This window comes from Pimephales promelas, chromosome 24, assembly GCF_988280905.1.
Source record: "Pimephales promelas chromosome 24, fPimPro1.hap1.1, whole genome shotgun sequence".
In the NCBI taxonomy this organism is placed as follows: Eukaryota; Metazoa; Chordata; class Actinopteri; order Cypriniformes; family Leuciscidae; genus Pimephales; species Pimephales promelas.
The window spans coordinates 9929243-9948563 of NC_142792.1; the positions used below are offsets into that span (position 1 = coordinate 9929243).

A 19321-nucleotide genomic window follows, 5' to 3' on the forward strand; every position below is an offset into this window, starting at 1 on the left:
CAAACATGAACAGAAATCAGAAAGCATATTCTCTATAGCTTCTGTTAGGTTCATATATATGCTAGTGTTTAGTGGCTTGTTGTGGTGGTGTGTGGTTTACATTGTGTGTGATTGAGAGAGAGAGAGAGAGAGAGAGCTCTCCCCAGGCTCATGGAGAGTGCAGATAGCTAGTGACAGAGCACTGCTGTTAAGTGCCAACACTTCTCTCAGGCAACTGAGAATCCGTGTTTCAGAGCTAACAAGGCGTAATACAACCTTCACACCTACAGACGGAGAGAAAGAGGGATGGCCTCACACCTCTCAGTGGATTTGGATGTCCGGGAGTTGACGCAGTTAATACCAGCAACAAACAGTATAGGCTAAGCTATAGCAGAGCTTCAGTGGCTGCCATAGACAAAGTGATCACATGTACGTTCACACCGCCGCCGACTTGAGCTTCCAAAGGGGCCGGAAGTCATTCATTTTCAATGGAAGCTGGCTTCTCTCAGCTGCAAGGAGTGTCAATTGCATCGGCGTCGCATTTTTGGCGTTTTGAGCGTCAATCAGAAAGTTGTAAGAAGCTCAACTTTATGGTAATGAGCTGTGACACGGTTCAGCAGCAAAACGCCAGCAACCAATCCGAATATAGACTGATTCCGGAGAAATACACAATGTAAACTTTCGTTCCTACCAAAACATTAGTTCCGAGTAAATGTAAGAGAAGCTAATAATCGCCGTTGCTGTTTTTCCTACTGGTTTCGTATCACTTATGACATGACGTTGTTCGCCTTTAGGGACCGTATGAGCGCAACTTTTATTTGACATATTTACGAACGCTCGTTTTAAAGCGGGATTGCGATTAATTTGCTCATGGTGACACCGATTTGGCCGCAAATAATAATAATAATAATAATAATAATAGCTAACTATTTTTTTCCCGACCAAAACGGTAATAAAAATGCTGTCATTATAAAAGATTTGTTTATGTATTGCTTGTTTTTTTTTCTGTTGATTACATTTCATGTTGTGACACTTTTATTCTCCCTGCAATGTCAGAACATTCAAAGCGTGGACAAGCTTCCCCGTTCTTTTTTACAAGCGTCCTTGACAGAGCAGCCAGAGCTTCTTTGACGCGAAGAAGTCGGCGGCGGTGTGAACGTACAGTAAGGCTTTGGAAAAATACATGGTCAAAAGCTTTACTTAAATAAATGTTGCAATTAATGCTTTCATGTTCACTTTGTAGCAAAGGTTGTACTTTACCTGGAGTTCGGATGAATGGATGGAAACATGATTACAGATTTTATTTCTCCCTTTTTTTTACCCATTGATCACTTTTTTTCTGTTTTAGAATAAACCTCACTATATTTCTCACTATAGGGGAGGGGAGGGGGGTGAGAAATGAGAGAAAGGCAGACTTCAGGGCTTTAGGGACGGCTCAGTGGTAACTGGATCAGCGATCGGGTTCTGGTCTGGTGACTGTTTCTCGTCTGGCCTCGGCTCTTCATGCATTATTCACACCTTTAAGGACTGTTTTCACTCATCCCTCTTTCATCCTCCCTTTCACCCCTCTCTCTGCTCCCTGAAAGGATAAAGAGTGCTGTCACACTCCTGACTTCGTCTGGCATTTTCTATTTCAAAATCTGTTTCATTCTTACTGATAAGTGGATATTTTATATCCAATGCAATTTAAAAACACATCTTTTGATTCAGTAAAAAAGAGATTAATTCCATTTAATCCAATGATTTGTACAAGAATCTTTTTGTAGATTACATTATCAGTAAAAAAGACCCATATATATATATATATATATATATATATATATATATAGAGAGAGAGAGAGAGAGAGAGAGAGAGATGAGTCATTAAATTTCAATTCGTTCAAAAACAGTTGTTCAAAGACACGCCTCTTATTCTGGATTATAATTGCTAATTATAGATCTATTATTATTCAAGACCACAAGGAAAAGTAAATGGGATTGATTTGATCTCTTAAAGATCCTTTTATGAACATCCATTCCATTTCAATGCCATTTTCTGTCCAACTTTTGGGTAAAACCTTTGTGAGCATGCAGACTTTTTGCTTGTGGTCTAGATCTTCATGTAAGTCTGAACTTTTACTTTTTTGATCGTGCCATATAAAGTGACGCTATTATTAGTCCCAGCCTTTTTTAGACTTTCACATGAAGACACACACTCTTTACCTGTCGTGTCACTCTGCTTTTCTGTCCCATTGGCTTGTTAGCTGCTGTGAACGGAGTGACATTGTCTGTTTAAGGTCTGCCATTGTAAAGCTAATTGTGGGGTGTGCGTGCGAGAGTGGAATCAGACCTGTTGTTTTAGCTGTCAGAGCGTCTATCATTTGCTGAAGTGCTGCATGAAGCTCACTAGCTCAGGCAGGGGAAAGTGTCAGGTGTGTATGTGGTATGACAGGGAGACTGACATACTCGGCTGGAGTCTATCAGCATTGCTATTTCAGTTAATCATCCCACAGGTATCAACTGTGTGTGAATGCATCCTCGAATCGTTCCTGAGCTTTTCAAAACAGTTCAGAATACCCTGCGAGTATATTATTTCACTTCAAGTGGCAATTGTAACTTCCATAAATTGAAAGCACAACTTTGTAGCAAGTAAAAGAGATACCCTCAAGCTATTTCCTGAGTTATGTCTATGAATTAAGTACGTATTACTTTTGGAAGGACAGCATTGCTGATTATAATCAAGTCTATATATCAGGTAGTGAAAGTTATTGCATTTTGTAGAAAAAGATAATTAACTTGTTTTTGAAAAGTTGTATAATTTCAGATCAAGGACAACTATTAAGAAAGTAATTATGATTTAATGTGGTCTTACTGAGAGATTTGAATGCTGTTTACCTGCTGCAGTAGCAATCGGAACAGCCCCAAAGCCCTAGAAGCTCAAACAATGGCCTCTTTTTACCGCTAAAGACCACAGATCTCTAAGAAAGAAATGTCTCTATGTAACTCTATCAGCATCTGGTCTACCACAGCCTCAGCCTGCCAGACACTACAGACTGGGAGAAAGGGAATTATTGTTACAGGATAGCATTGTTTGTCACTCTATCGTTTGGGTGCATTTCAGATTGCATTTTGTGAGCTTTTGCTCATGCAAGTTAGCCTGGGAAAACCCAGACAACTTCCGACAAATTTAGATTTGCTCTACAAGTTAGTCTCCCAAAGAGCTCATCGAGCCCAGTTCTAATCCGTCAAAATCGAGGCACGAATCAGAAACGTTGGGGCGGGCTTTACACGTGAACGATAGCACAGCGACAGTGAAGCAGATTTTGTACGTTACATTTACAAAGACGGATGGTATAGACCATTTTGCAAGATGTAAACAACACTGGTCCAGAAACACTTCCTGTTTCGGGTTTGTAACTGTTTTCTTTATTTCACATGTAAAGAAAACATCTTAAAGATGTTTGTTTAACTTTTTGATTCAGTTTTATATGTTCTGTTGGTTGTATTTTATCCCAGTGTTAAAAACAGGAAGTGCTTCTGGACCAGTGATGTTTACCTCTTGCAAAATGGTCTATAGTTGAACCCAAAACCATGTTATTGAAATATTAAAATACACCCAGTTTTCCCCTCTAAATTGCAAAGTTCATTGCAAAGTCTTATTTGTTAAAGGGATACTCCACTTTTTTTTTTTTGGAAATCATGACAGGCTCATTTTATTACTCCCTCAGAGTTAAACAGTTGAGTTTTACCGTTTTTGAATCCATTCAGCTCATTTTCTGATATTTATAAGAATATCAGTAACCGGCTACATGCCGGTCACTAGTTTTGAAAAGTGTGCTCACACATATTATTCAGTTTGACATTTGTAATGTTAAAATTACATTAAGAATAATAACAATAATAATCTTTTTTTCTTTTAATCCTTCTCCTCTCTACCTTATTCTCTCTTTCTCTTTTAATGTTTTGCATCTTAAAGATTCGTTATATGTGGAACATAAACATAATGTTGACTAATCACCATATGCAGCCAGTATCAAGCTCCGTTCACACTGACAGCGATGGAAAGGTGTGCATAAAACATCTTAAGGTGATGGATCACATTTGGAAGATACTGCATCATGTGGCAGCCCATTTTGATAAAGTTAAACATTTCTAAGCTTTGTCGAGTCACTGGATATGCACTTCCCACATCACATTGTCAGTTTGAATAGCCTTGACCCATACCTCACGTGGACACCTATGTTTCCCAGTGTGTGTGTGTTTATGGCCACTGGGCGTATATATGTGAATAAGATAAAATAGAAAGAGTAGAGAAATCATTTATTTCCCAGCTTGAAAAATTGGGCTGATGGAAAATAGATTTGTCTTCTTTCTACAGGTATTTGTTTCAGATAAATTACTTCATTTAAAAATTCCAGCGACGCCCTGTCTGTTTCTGTACCCTGCAGTGACTATAATGAGGAGCTGGAGTGAGAGAAAGAGCTGTATTAAATAATGAATGGCCGTATTGACGGATGAAAATAATACACGGTGAAAGCGGTAATAGTGGTGGGTTTTTAAAAGATGTATACAGAATGAGAGTTTTCTATGTTAGGGACTGCCATGTTTTTCCACTTACGGATTAAAGTCAACATGAAATGGCATTCACAAACCATTACAATGTAACTTTTTTTTCCGTTTGAAATAGTAAACTAGAAAACGTCGGAGCGGCGCTTGATTTTATCCATTAGGAATTGATTAAATTTGTGAAAAGTGGGTGTTAAATATCTTATAAAGCTATTCCCTTTCCAAAATACAATATAAAATACACCTGTTGATCGAAACTTGAAGTTAAAGTTAACCTGAAACTGATAATTCTGCCATTTACTTACTCTTACCTTTCAAAGCTGTATGACTTTCTACAGTGTAACACAAAAGTAATGTCACCGTTTTTTCGGTCCATATAATGGAAATCAGTGATCAATCCCACTGAGATCAGGGACGTTGCAACGTAAACAATGGATTACTGAAAAAAACAATGTGTGTGTGCTGTGTTTTTTTTCTTTGATGGATGTGGAGAAGTCTAAGAGCATGTGCTGGTCAAGCATCAGCCCAGAGCCCTCACGGCTTGTGACTGAAGAGCCACAGTGAGATGTCTGCCTCTCAAAATAAGGGTGTAGGGGGGGAAAAAATATCCAGTGCTACTCAAAGCAGCCAACAGGCCATGAGGCCTCCTTTCAGACTGAATACACGAGAAGAATAAAGCCTCTCTGATATAAGAGAGAGAGAGAGACCCGAAAGAGGGATAGAGTAGAAAATGGAGAGGAAACAGCATGTGGCCCAGAGGTCACATCTAACCTCAGATTAAACCAGGAACACCCAGTGGGAGAGGATGGGAGAGATGAGTATGGAGAGAAATTGATGCATGAGGTGGGTTTTAAGGGGCTGATGGGAATGAGTGAAGAGATGGCGAAATCATAACCACAAGAGAGTGGGTGAGAGGAGGAAGCATGGGTGATAAAAGTCGAGAGAAAGAGGGCAAAGATATACGGATGAAAGGTCAGACTCGTAGACACCCTGGAGAGAGAGCGAGAGGGGAGTCCTGTCTGTCACACAGGAGGAAAGCGTCCTGCAGACACCCGTCCCCTGAACTTGACACCACACATAGACGCAGACAAAATAACCTTCGCTCTGCAAGGAAGTATTTGAGTTTCAAATACTTTTCCCACAATATTGAAATGAAAACAATATGGAACAATGACATCCTGTTAGTGTGTCAATATTAAATAACATAATAAAACGCGTGCCATGTGTCGGGACATAATTGCGTAAAAAAGTAATGACATATATTGTTTACGTTATGAATTCTTGTCTTGTTTTCATTGGTTCTTTTTCATGTTCTTGCTGGTATATTGTCTTGTTGTCAGTTCTGTCTTTTCATTGGTTCACATTATTTAGTTCTAACTTGTTATTGGTTATTGTCTTGCGTTTCCCCTTGTCCATATACAGTATATCCCTCATGTTTCCTGTCAAGTATTGTTTGTTTATTCTCCTTTTGGTAAGTCAAGTCAAGTCTACATTTATGTTATTTAAAAAAAAAAAACAAATAATAGAAATTGGACTGTCAAAACTTTTGCTGGTAGTCTATACATGCAAAATCACAGTTTGAAACTCAAATTTTTGGCCCCCGTTTTTGTATGCACAGTAGCGTCTCCTCCAGTAGTTCTGTGAAAAGACGAGAAATATGATGGATATGTTCGCAACATTTCCCCACCAGACTCCCATGGGTAATATCTCCCTCTCTCTCTCTCTCTCTCTCTCTCTCTCTCTCTCTCTCTCTCTCTCTCTCTCTCTCTCTCTCTCTCTCTCTCTCTCTCCGATTGCAATGGGTTTTTAACAGTTGGAGCAGTGTGATCCCAGCTCCTCTCTCTGTGGGACTGTAGGGTAAAAGAGGTGACAGAGAAACTTTCGGCTGCTAATATCACTTCCATCCTCCCCGCAGCCAGTGCAAGCCCTGCATATAAAACACACCTTCCTCAAGCAGAACGGGGACCTTTTTACATTTACAACATCGCTAAAAGCGGAAATATGGCAAGATTCAAAGTTCATGCAAACCGACTGAGAGTTCTTCACAATTACATAAAGGTTAACTACATTACGAGCAATTGTGTATTCATGTCCTACAGTGTGTTGTGGAGCGTTAAATGAGAAAATGTATGTTAAAGTTTTTAAGCCAATTTAAGTTCAGACTATGTTGGTCTTGAGCTGGTGTGTTTAAAAGCTTTAAGCTTATTTAGAGGCCTGTTGTTGTAGAGGAAAGTTAATTTGGCTGGCGATGGCATTGCCGCAATCAGTGTGTCAGAGCAGGTTTGTGCCGCACTGTTAGAGCCCTAGTAATTAAAATCCTGCCGTGGTACCGATCCGCTGATTGCAAAGAAGAAACCGGAGGGACAAACGGATCAGGAAATCTGATTAGGTCTCTCCTCCGCAGGGTTCTGCCTGTGCGCTCCCTGAGACACCGGGCCCCGGCTTTGTACACGCATGCACGCACACTTGTTTTGCGGATCAGAGGTTTTCAACAACCTCAATCTCATAACCCGGCAACCAAAACAAAGCCTTTCTCTCTTGTGAACATGCCGTCTTGCTGGGCACAACGTGTTTAGAGCGGAACAGGTCCATGTCTCGTTCACTCATTAGTGGCAGAAATGCCATATCAGAAGGACCAGTTGCCTGGCTGCGGCTCTACCTGATGATGAAGCCGTCAGATGGTTTGATGTGTTTTTTTTTTTTTTTTTTTTTTGCAAACAGAATCCATTCAGTCTTTGTATTTGTGCGATTGTTTGGAACTGGCGCTTTTAGCGTTATTTGCATTGCCCAGTGCAGTAAAGGAATTATGCAAACAGACCCTCAAAATTAGTTTTCAGCTGCCAATAGTGCCTTATGAACTGATATGGAAAAACTCTGAACCGTAAACTTTTCAGTTTTGCGCAACTGTTGAGGGATTTATGTTGTTTGATTTTATGCTCTATAGAAGCAGCTAAATCAATGTGACTATAACATTGCGTGGAAATTAAATTCTATAAAAGCTATACCACACTTGTGTGTATGTTTATCTAATTGTATACATATTCTTCAGCTTCAAGTTTTATAGCATTTAATGTTAATATACACTGCCCAGCCAAAAAAAAAAAAAAAAAAAAAAAAAAAACTGTTTGGATTTTAATAGGCAAATGTTTAAGAGTCTTTGATTGGATTTTTTTTTTAATTTTTCTAGCATGTTATGTGTTCTTCTAAACCTAACTGATGCAGTGTAGCTTTTCATTTCTTAACCATGTAGGGACTTTTATTTCCATCAAGAGGTGGATACATTTTTGGTCAAGATCTTGTATTGACAATGCCAGGGTCAAGCACTCTGTAAAGTCTCCTCCAGCTCATCCCAAAGACTTTCAATAAATGTCAATGAACACATATATATTTCCCTCATTTGAAAGCTAAATGTTTGTTTAACCTTCAAATGGTCTTCTTTTCCTGTTTGCACTTCTGGGCTTCGGGGTCTATACGACTCCAACAATTGATTGAGTAATTGTACAAAAAATATACAATTTTTTAATCATACAAATAATATATCATTTTTTTTTTTGTTTACTTCTCATCTATTCATTAATGCTGAGATTTTGGAGATATAAAGTACTTTTTTATCCATATACCACACAATTCCTCAACTACACAATTAGCTTTAGCATTAGCATATGAAATATTTTTTTAAGATGAAACATTGCATTGATGCTCTAGTACCAGTCCTTCATTTCTGTGTAAAAAAAAAAAAAATCAGATTTATGCTGGACATTTCCCATTTCCCATTCACTTCAATGTGGGGTCATATTGACCCCGAAGACTCAGAAGTGTAAACTTTTTTTATTTTTTTTTATTTTACATACCTTCAGAACAACCGAATCAAGCCCATTTTTTTTTCTGTGTTTATAGATAGATAATGTATGAAAAGTCACAAAATCTTATTCCACTGAGATGAAGGGAACCTTTTTTTTTTGTCAAGTAAAATTAGATTGGGGTCATATAGACCCCATGACCCGATTGAGGGCTACTATATCACTCCACAGGCACGAGTGAATTTCGCCCTAAATTAGAGACCTTGACCACAAAAGTCTTTATTCCCCACTGAAATCATCTCATTTCTTTATTGCCTAATACTTAGTGATAACCACGACACCAGACAATAGCTCTTAGGACATGATCATCTTTAATTCCCAAGCTTAGCGTCAGCCCATTCAAGTTACTTTTGTAAACCCTGTCGCCTTCAGCTAAGTATCGATGTTGCAAAATGGGAATTTGCAGTTTTCTTTCAGCATTGATTGACATTAAGAGACTTCCCAGTCCACCCACTCTCGCTGTTTACTACAGCACACTCCGACTCAGCCAATGGAGGCGTCGAAAACAAAGCAAACCTTTCGTTTCACTTTCCATGTCTATAGCAGGCTGGAACACGTCGAGATCTCCCAGTGCGTTATGAGTGCTGATGTGCAGGTTCTGTCTCAAACTGTCTCAGGGGACTTGACTCAAATAAACAGAAAACAATCTCTGAACGTCTTGACACTGAGTCACTCACGGTAGCGAGGCCGATCTGCTTACAGATGTCGACACGTGCAGCTCTATTTTTGTTATAGTTGGGGTTTGAATGTCATAGATCAATATCTGTGCATCAGAGTGGCTCTTGCTTCTAAAGGAACTCTCGAGGGAGCGTCAGCAATCGTAGTGGCCTTCACCCAAACATTGCCTGATGTCTGGTGTCCCGCGTCAGCTCTGTTAGTTATTTGTAGTTTTCTTCTGTTACAGCACTTCAGTGACTCAGTGCCTCTTCTCAGCTTTGTTCTATATCAGTGTAGCCTCGTTCTGAGCCATAATGTAATGGGCACCCAGAAGCATCCCGTGTTCCATGGCGAACAGACTTCTGCTGTGTGAGTGGTGTATTCGTGGCACCGCTGTTGCCCTCACAAATGGAGAGTGTGGGCTATCTCACACTCATTTTAAAGGAAACTGAGGGAACATCTCCCAAGTGACTGCTGCTTGTGGAAGAAAGGCTCACTGAAAGATCACAAGACTTGCTATTGCCAAGGTTAAATTTGGGGTTTGTACAGAGTTCTATCGCTTTTTGCCTCTCCAAAATGCTTTACTTGACAGCAAGCTTTTGCAAGGGCTGCCTTGTGCCTGCCGGTGCAAAAGTAAAGCGTTCTCCTGAGAGGGGTGCTGCTTACGTACTTATGCAAATTTTTCAGAAGTCAATGGCAAATGCTAGATGGAGAATAACAATCTGAGTTTGAAAGGGCAGCCGTCACTAGTCAAATAGCACAGGAGTGCGGAATGAAAGGAGTTTGATTGAGTGAGGATTGCATGATGTGTTTATACTTTGCATTGAAATGTACCACAATTGAAAATATTTCCATTCAAATCAATAAATAAATGCTCCTGATTTTTTGTAGGCTGGCAGTTATATATAAATTACATTTATGTTTACACAACTGTATGTGTGTGTATATATTTATATATATCAAACCAGGTTAAAAAAAAAAAACAGTTGTTAAACCGAAAAGTTGGTTTAAAGAAAGCTCTTAGCTAACCTAAAAGGATTCAAATAAAAGAAAAAGATTGACAAAAAGATTGCAAGGAAAATGTTTCACACATAATGCCAAAAAAAAAAAAAACTGTTTGGTAAATATTCTGAGTGGAAAAGTGATAAAGTTCTGTATTCAACATTTACTATCGCTGGATTGTAAAAAAAGGAAGGCTCTTCAGTGAATAAGATGCAGTTTTGGGATACCACACATAATAATCTTCAACTGTTTTATTGAATTCATCCCACCGTTTTTGATAATATAGTCTACTACACCATCAGTCTTAATCTCTAGTCATATCACTGGCCTGATAGCAGGGCTTAAGATGAAGTTGTTTTGAACCAGAGGAAATTGCCGTTTCCATGGATGCTGGGTAGAGTCCTGCCCACGTTATGAAGCTGCAGAACTCCTGTGGTTATGTCTTCCTTCATCACCTCTCCTTCTGTTTGCTGTTCGCTTGGCTTATCTTAACTAGAGTCAGCCTGCCATTCTCGACTAGCCTGCCCTATGACAGTGTGATACTTTAACCGCTGATATGTATTGAGTGTTACAAATGAGCAATACTGTATTATTAACTTCATCATATACTGAATTAATATATATATATATAAATCTAAAAGCACTTTAATCATGCATAATCGAAATCGAGTGACCTTGATGTAAATTCTGAAAGATAGCTGTTAACCATTTTTGTAATTTAACCCCACATACTGTCCATGGCCACTAGGGGATGTTTTGAGACGGTTAGTGTGTATGGAGCAGAAATGTCCAGGCTTACTTCTACTCCAAAATTAAAGAGTTCTTGTATTTTGAGACAATCTGCAACAAATTTTAATGGTAATGCATTATAGAAGTTTAAGATAAAGATATTTAAAATAAATAATTAGTACAAACACACAGAAATTGAGAGTGAGATAACAACAACTGTACAAATGGTGTCAGAGCCATGGCTTTGAACTGGAATTAAATCTAAATGATTGTGTGATACACAGATTAGCGGTGTAATCCAATCAGGATTTAAAGAATATAATCCACTTTATTGATATTGAAATGAAAGGGAGAAAATTATATTGTTTTGTTCAAGGCTTAGGAATTCAGCAGTTTATAAAAAAAAAATAAAAAAAAAATGCTTATACATTAATAAACACTGATGTACTTTAGGACTATTGAACTGCTGCTTGACGGCCTCTAATAGTCCGCTCTGTTGTCTTGTGTGTTTTCTGTATATTAGCATGTTGATTTAGCTACGTCTTTTTGCTTTTTTTGTGTCTGTTATCAGATCCTCTGTGCTAACGCTAACAGACATGGTAATAGTCATCCCCTTGGGCTAATTTGTTTATCTACGGTAGTGATAATGGCCATCCCTCCAGTGATCTGTCGGACCACTCCATGTATCTCTCCTGGGGCTCGACCGGGGCTTCACAAGCCCTCCTGCAGTTCATTCTTCCACTGTCCACACGATGCCATCCCAAACACTGCAGCCCTTCCTGGCCGAAACCCAATCCCTGCCAAATTAACCAGCCCTCGATTGGAGAGATTAGATAACCTTCTTGCTGAATAAGACTTTGGCTCGTGTGAAGGGCTTTTGCTTTCTTCCGCCCATTTCCCTTCTGTTCTCTTCTTTTGTTCTTGCGCTTTTTTTTTTCGTTTTTGTTTTGTGACCCTCAGCATTCAGTACAAGAAGTCCCAGAGAAAGCGAATGCAAAGCCAAAGGGAACACTTAAACTTCACAGAGACTCAGAAAGGGACTTTTTGAAGTGGTGCCACAAAATTATTTTAGACGTCTCTTGTGGTAAGATGATCTTGGGTTGACATGACTTGCCGTCTGATGGGAGTCTAGGCCATAAACGGAGAGATAAAGAGGTTTATTCAGATAGGAATGGACATGATACCTCCTAAACTGTTTAGTGTCAAAAAGGGAAGGGAAATAGCTCATTCATTCTTTCATAATGGGTTATCAGGTGGATTGTAATTTTTAATGGCACGCATAAAGACTTCAGTTCTCATACGGCCCTTTAGTGAGTGTGTTTGGTTGGAGGATGTAGTCTGGGGGGGAGGCGTTATATCTAGACTAGAACAGAGTGTGATTATGCACTTTTGCATCAGCAACAACAGATGTTCAGAGATAGTCATGAGACCTCCATCACTGCAGTCCAACTGTGTGAGAATGTTACAGCTCTCTGCTGAACCTGCAATTTATGGCACGTAACGTCGCCTACAGATGTCTAACAACTTAACAACTCTTTTCCCTTCCCCTCTGCTTTACTCTGGTTGTGTTCAAAATCACCCCCATACAATATAGTTATCCACTTTACACGCTTAGAAAAGCGCAACGTTTTATTTTGTGTCACCGTCCTAGGTCGAGTTACTCTACTCGTATAACTGTATTTAAATAGGGGAAAACGTAGAGGTGTTTGGTCGCTTCTCTGCTTGGCCCATATTGAATGAACTGGGCTAGTTAAGCGCTATCAAAGTGTCTTGCAAGCCAGAGCGAGACGAGAGAGGTATGTATCAACTCGTCTTAGTTAAGGGAATCACATTATTTAATATGAAAAACGGTTGAGTGTCCCTTTAAATGTGCTATATAAATAAATGCAAACTTGAAACTTGATATTTAATAATCAGTTAAAAAGTTTGGAAAGTGGATGGGTGGACTCTCACAGTGCATTATGGGTATTCTCTAGCCGTTGAGCGTACACCGGTTGTACACTAGTTATTGCGTTGTATTGTGGGATTTAATGAATGCACTTGACAACGTCCACTTTGGATTCGGACTGCACTACAAATAGCTGTTCCCTCAAATAGTGCTGTGTTTAAGGGTTTGGGTGTGATTTTGGACACAGCCTTTGTCTCTTTCACATGTTACTAACGTATAAATGGTCGAGTAACACAGTGTCTTCGTTCTCCTTTCAGATTCGGGTAGATGGTCCTACTTATGGTGCTTTGCAGTACGAAACCATCCAGGTGGTCGATAATGGGCCGATCCTGAGAGACATGGCCTTTTCTGCTGATCAGCACTTCCTGTATGTGATGTCAGAGTCACAGGTGAGTCACTGCCACCATTTGCCCAAAATGCATCATGATTTACGCAGCACGTGTCAGCTGAGAGATAAAATTATAAAATTCACTTACTGTAATCACAGCCTGAGAGGTACACTTTATAGATAGGACATTTCATATTATAAAAAGTGACAGGTGATGGATTGGTGGATTAAAATTTCACTCACTGTGTCGAAAATACACGCGCAATTTACACATTAGTATGCCTGCTCAAAATGGCCCAATCGGTGTAATGGAGGAGATTTGGCTCTGTCCCTGATATCTTTAGCACTACTGAAGCTTGTAAATGTCCAAATCAGAAAAACACTTAGTGCTGTAAAAACATCCCAACTCAGATAACCTGTCATCAGGGCTTCTCTTGTGACATAAATAATGATTTTCGAATTACCCAAATATAGCGTTTTATGCCGCTAGTCCAGGTCTACACTGTGTATCATGTCTGCTGCATGAATCAAGACTTAAATTGTTCATGATGTGACAATTAGGAGTTTTAACCTTTGACCTCTAGATGAGGTGTTCTCCATTCTTTTATATAACCCCGAACACTCTTGTCTGCACTTATCACCAGGATTTAAGACGTTCAGTTCTCTCTCTCTTACACACAAGTGGTTAAAGCTACACTGTGTGATTTTTAACCCCATCTATATGACCATCCAGGGAATATTAGTTTCTTTTCCTCTCAATTCCGATTTCGTTTTAACTCCTACGGTGGCCAATGTAGTCCAAGATTAACATGGCTTCCAGTTCGACCTCGTCCATGAGTGTTAACTCAAACATAAACGCGAAAGGCAAAGCTTGAATTAACTTGTATGTCCCTCTTTGGCTAATGCACTTTCAAGATGGACCCCTAGAACCCCTTACCCGTATGTATTTTCAATGGCATATTATACACTCACGAGAATACTTTATTACTTGAACGAAGTAAACATACATTAATGAGCACATATATTTTTGAACGAACTAAGAAAGTTTTTAGCTAAGAATAAACTAAAAGAGTTACACAGTGTAGCTTTAAAGAATCCCAATAGTTAGTTTAAACATCAAGGCAAATTCAAGAAGACAATTTTGTCAATACACTGCTTCTGTAATGTCACACTCTCGCCTGAAAGCGGATGGTCTGGGAATGTGACGATTTATAGCAATGGCTATAAATCTGAAATCTCATTCAGTAAAATCCACTTCACTAGCAGTGAGGGTCAGTGGACTGTTGCATCCTGGGATTTGAGGCACAGCCTCAAATTATAAATTATAAATTGCCTAGTCTACAAAAGTTGCTACTGGATAGTTTTAGAAATTGTGTTTGGACACATTGCCTGTTTACAGCTGAAAGTGTAGTCACATTTACCTTTGCTCTGACTGGATTTCGCTTGTGAAAATTTGCATTTTTATTGGAATCCACGTGATCAGGGATTTTTTAGTTTACGGCAAACGATTTCCCAATGCAGATTTTGAGACTGATTCAAGTAGATCACACAGATTTTACAAATTGACCAACAGAAAACCGCTTACACTGGTTAAAACTGGTTAGAAAGTGACTACCGTGTGAGCTGTGCTTCACACATCACTACACTATTGACAATAGACCTTTTTGCTAAGTGACCTCTTACACCAGAACACAATATAATTTGCCACATCAATTCAGATGTTAAACTAGAATCCTAGGCAGTTTTGGTCACTCTCACCAACTTTAGGTATGCTGTAAACATAATTTAAGACCAGTTAAAAGTCTGGTTCAAAACTAGGCCATGATCATCTACTCAAGTCTTATGGGAAATGAAAGATGGTGTTTTCTTTGACGTGAATAAATACCAGAGCTGGACCTGTGGTGTTCTGCCAGTGAATAATCTCACCCTGTTGCAATTAGCCTATTAGCCCAGTTAGAGAGTTGTCGTCTGGTTTCTGTTTTGTCCCAAACGTCAGGGGATCACATCTACTGGGGAATCATGCATATATTTAGAAGCTATTTAGTGAACATGCATTCTCTCATCCCACCTGTATATCCCCCCCCCCCCTCCAGCACACATTCACACACGTGCACACTGAAAGATTAATTCTAGTTTGCTTTAAAATTTAATGATCTATGATGTAACAATGATTCTTGCATCACTAGCACCACTGCTGAATCTACAGCAACGCGGCAAACCAAAGGATATTTTACCTAAGTTGTGATCTTGAATGAATGTGAAATACAATAATGCCAAAATTGTGTTATACTCCTGGCATGGTGTGCGAATCACAGAAAGACTCACAGGTTGAGAATATTTCACTGACTTCTCCAGTGAACTGCTTTAATGCTTTGATAGTTTTAATATATTTGCACAGATTCAGATCTCACTCAGACTCTGTTTTCATTGCTGTGTTTACACTTTGGTTTGTTTTGCTGTGAATAACAGAGACATGCCATTTTTTGGCTTGCTTCTTTGTATTAGTCTCTCTCTCTGTCTGTCCCACTCTCACAGTTTGTCTCTAGCTCTGTGGTTGAGATGTCTGCATTAATATTTATAACTGATAACAAAATCCAGAAATTCTCATGACTGTTTTTGTGGTCGAGCCTCTTCACCCCTTTTTACAAAATTTACCCTTGTGTACCTTCAACTCTTACACACATACACTTTCACTGTATACTCTACAATCATTTTTTATTATTATTTTGTGTCTGTGTGTGTATTACATTTGTGAGACGGCCCTATTGATGCTTGGAAGTTCAGCATGATACACATGTGACTGCACTTTTTGTATTAAAAATGTAAAAGAAAAATAATAGGTTTAGTAAACTGGAACATGATTTTTTTCCCCTGTACTTACTGCCTACATCCCAGATTTAGTGTATACTAGAACAATCATGAGCACACACTGTCAAATAAAATCCCCGTGGAAGAGCAGAGAAGGAAAAATAAGGACAGTACTGTAGGTCGATAATCTCCTGCTGGTCCAGCCTTAAAGATACAGTAAAAGAGATAGAGGGTGGGAATGTGAGGGATTAAGAGCCAGGGAATGATAGTGTTTGGGAGCTGAGATGGTCTCGATTATCTGTGTGATTATGGCTGATTGGTTGAACCAAGCTCAAGTTTTGCTGGGTTCGAGAGTCCATAGTGCCCCTTACGGAGTCATTGCGAGTACAGCACTGATCACAGTTCCCATGAAACCAGGCCTGTTGATGTCCAGGTTATACAGTGAGAGTCATCTGATACTGTAGTCCACTAAAATGTTTTTATTTTAAGATCTTCTTTGACCCTGGCCCCTAATAATATAGGGCGGTCTTTATATGCCACAGTCAACAGTTAGTAATTTCAACTTTGTAGAATCATGGGTAATGTAGTTTTTAACCAGGAATTATAAACGATTATTTACAAAGAAATCTGCAGTCATATAATCGAAACATCATGCCAAAATAACGCTTTAGCGCCCACCCACTCCCATGAGTCTCCCAACGCTCCCAAATAAATATATTTGTATATACAGTATGTATATTTTGCCAAAAATAAAGCAAAATGGTAGTTCTACATACATAATTAACATATTCTGGTTTGGGAAAAATGGTTGGAAATAATTAATAGAAAGGTGATACTCTACTTTTTTTTAGTGAATTAGAACCAAAGTTGGACCATTGTTTTTTGTTTTTTTTTAAACTATAAATTATGTGACTGAATTTAACAATAGAGCAACTTCTACCTTTGCTGATCACTTTTTTTCTTCTTTTTCCCTCTCTCTTTCTCTCTCCCTCTTACTTTCGCTTTCTAATTAATCCCCTGATTATCCCTCTAATTAAATCTGGCTACTTTCCTGTATCATTTTAAACAGCAAGATAAATGTCTTTTTAAGGAAAGAGGCCAGACTGTCTGTTGAGAGTGATGCAGATTACAGTTATCAGAGCTTACAGCTAATTATTGTGCTTGGCTTTTTGTCCACATTTGTCATCCTTTCTTCTAGGGCTAAGTGTTTTTATTGTAACTTTAGACAATGTCAGCGTCAGGCGCGTATCTGTGGTCGGAGGGACAGCTGTGTGCGCTAATGACAGAAGCCTCAGCTATAGTTCCTACTGCATTAAACGAATGACAGTGAGGTTCAGAGCTCAATGGAGTTACACAAATGACTGGTCTTGGCACATTAAAGCCTTTTGTTGTCTAAGTACCATCCAAATGGAAGTTGTGTTCCTCTCTCTTGCAGTTTACTGTCATTTAACACCGGAGTTTTGGATCGGTCTTTTGTGCAAAACCCGTCGGAGGTGAGCACGTACGCCTCGGCTTTGTCCTGCCTTAGAACGCTCTGTCCGCAATTTAAGGCAATTGTTGCTTCAATGGCTTCATTTAAATCTGAAGAATTGATGTGCGTTTTCCTTTTTTCATGGAAGTTATATAGATTTTTTGTCTCTGTGTGTGTGTGTTTTTTTTATAACAGCTATGTCACAAAGCAGGCTGGAGACAGTGGCTTCTCTACACTCTCATGCTTGCAGCATATTCATAATTCATGTAGGGCAAGTTGAAACTGCAGGTAGTGTAAGTGTTAATAATTTAAGTGTGTCTCACACCAGCCAAACAGCTCAAAGTCAAACTCTTTCGTTGCAGATCAGCTCTGGGCATTCATAGGTGGGATAAGGCATCTGCCACCTCATCAGAACAGGTTTAATAAAGACGACCTTTAATTTCAATTACGAGCTGCCATTTAACGGCGGTCCCATATGCAACGTTCTCTGCCAATCCCCAGTTGTGACATCCGGATCTTGAGAAGGTTTCGTTGTGGTATTGCAGTGGCCTACTTAGACTGCAGCCCATTGTGTTTGAGTGAATGGAAGTACTTAGGATGTCTGGATGCTTTTGGCAAACTTTCGGGGAATTTTAGTCGTTGAGAACAAAGGCATTTCTCCTGAAATGCTGATTGTGATAAAAGGAGGTTTAAATGGGAACACAAATGTCAGGTTGCAAGTTTTCACTTTTAAACACAATAAAAGCTTATCCCTGTTTAGAGGAAAGAGCAATAAAAGGTGAGAGGGATTTGTTTTGTGTGTGTGTGTGTGTGTGGCTACTCTGATCTGTTTTCTATAGTGCGTTTAGTGATGTGGTTCTTGGTTTTGGTGCCTGTAGGCCTAATGATGTCGTCTGGACAGAATCAGCTCTGATATGTTTGTGTGATGGCCGGGAGTGGAGTATCAAGGCCTGAATGTAAATCCAGTTAGCACACAGAGTGGCTGGGTTCACAGCGCACATAATTGTATTTTCTGTCTCCGAAGCCCCCAGGGCGTGGAAGGGCACAGCCTGTTTAACCATGACTATGACCAGCTACCAGACCTGAGCACCCGCTGCGGTTCTGGGGATAGATGCATGTCAGATTTCGACCAAATGTCTTCAGGAATATAGAAAGAAGTGTAGCTTTGTGGGGACCCACCTAATGGGACTGAATAATACTGTCAGAAGGGTTATGGTTAGTCTAGTCATCAGCATAATTTAAAGGTGCGTCATTTAAAAATACATTTTTGATTTTACTTTATAAAATATTGATGGTTTAACTTAAAAAAGTAAGTAACCTGGTTGCCTTAACATTTTAAGTTCATTGAACTGGAAAAAGTGAGTTAATACAATGAAGGAGATTAATTTAACCATCAGAAACTCAAAATTATATGTTATCTGAACTAAATAAATTATTTGAGTTGATTTGACAAAAGAAAAAAATGTTGTGATTACTACACTGTACATTTTTTTTGTTGGTTTAACTTAAAAAAGTAAGTCACCTGGTTGCCTTAAAATTTTAAGTTGATTGAACTGGAAAAAGTGAGTTAATACAATGAAGTAGATTAATTTGACCATCAGAAACTCAAAATAATAAGTTATCTCAACTAAATAAATTATTATAAAGTTGATTTGACAAAAGAAAATATGTTGTGATAACAAATCTTGAAAATATTTTTTTTACAGTGAGACCACTTGACTTCCAGAACAGTATAAACACAAACCGATCCAACATCGGATCAATTGCTTTTTGAACAATACACGACAGGAGATTCTCACAATGATGTAAATATAAACGCGTTAGTGTCTGTCAGTATATGCAACCTGCAAATGGATTGAGAGAGATATTTATTTTCCAAATGTTTGTATAAATAGTTGACACATAGGCACGTTAATGATACATTGTAATAAGTTGGCAACAACTCAATGCTGCTGTGTTTGTTACTATGAGAAAGGAGAACATGGCAACTCATA

The 19321-nt window shown here is 38.9% G+C and overlaps 1 protein-coding gene across 1 annotated transcript in view; it reads left to right on the top strand.

The window, feature by feature from the left end:
- plxna4 (plexin A4) overlaps window positions 1–19321 on the top strand; it is a 203848-nt gene that overhangs the window by 102098 nt on the left and 82429 nt on the right. The window contains exon 4 of the mRNA XM_039668055.2: window positions 12978–13109. Coding sequence (XP_039523989.2) covers window positions 12978–13109 — 132 coding nt within the window. The remainder of the gene's footprint in view (window positions 1–12977; window positions 13110–19321) is intronic.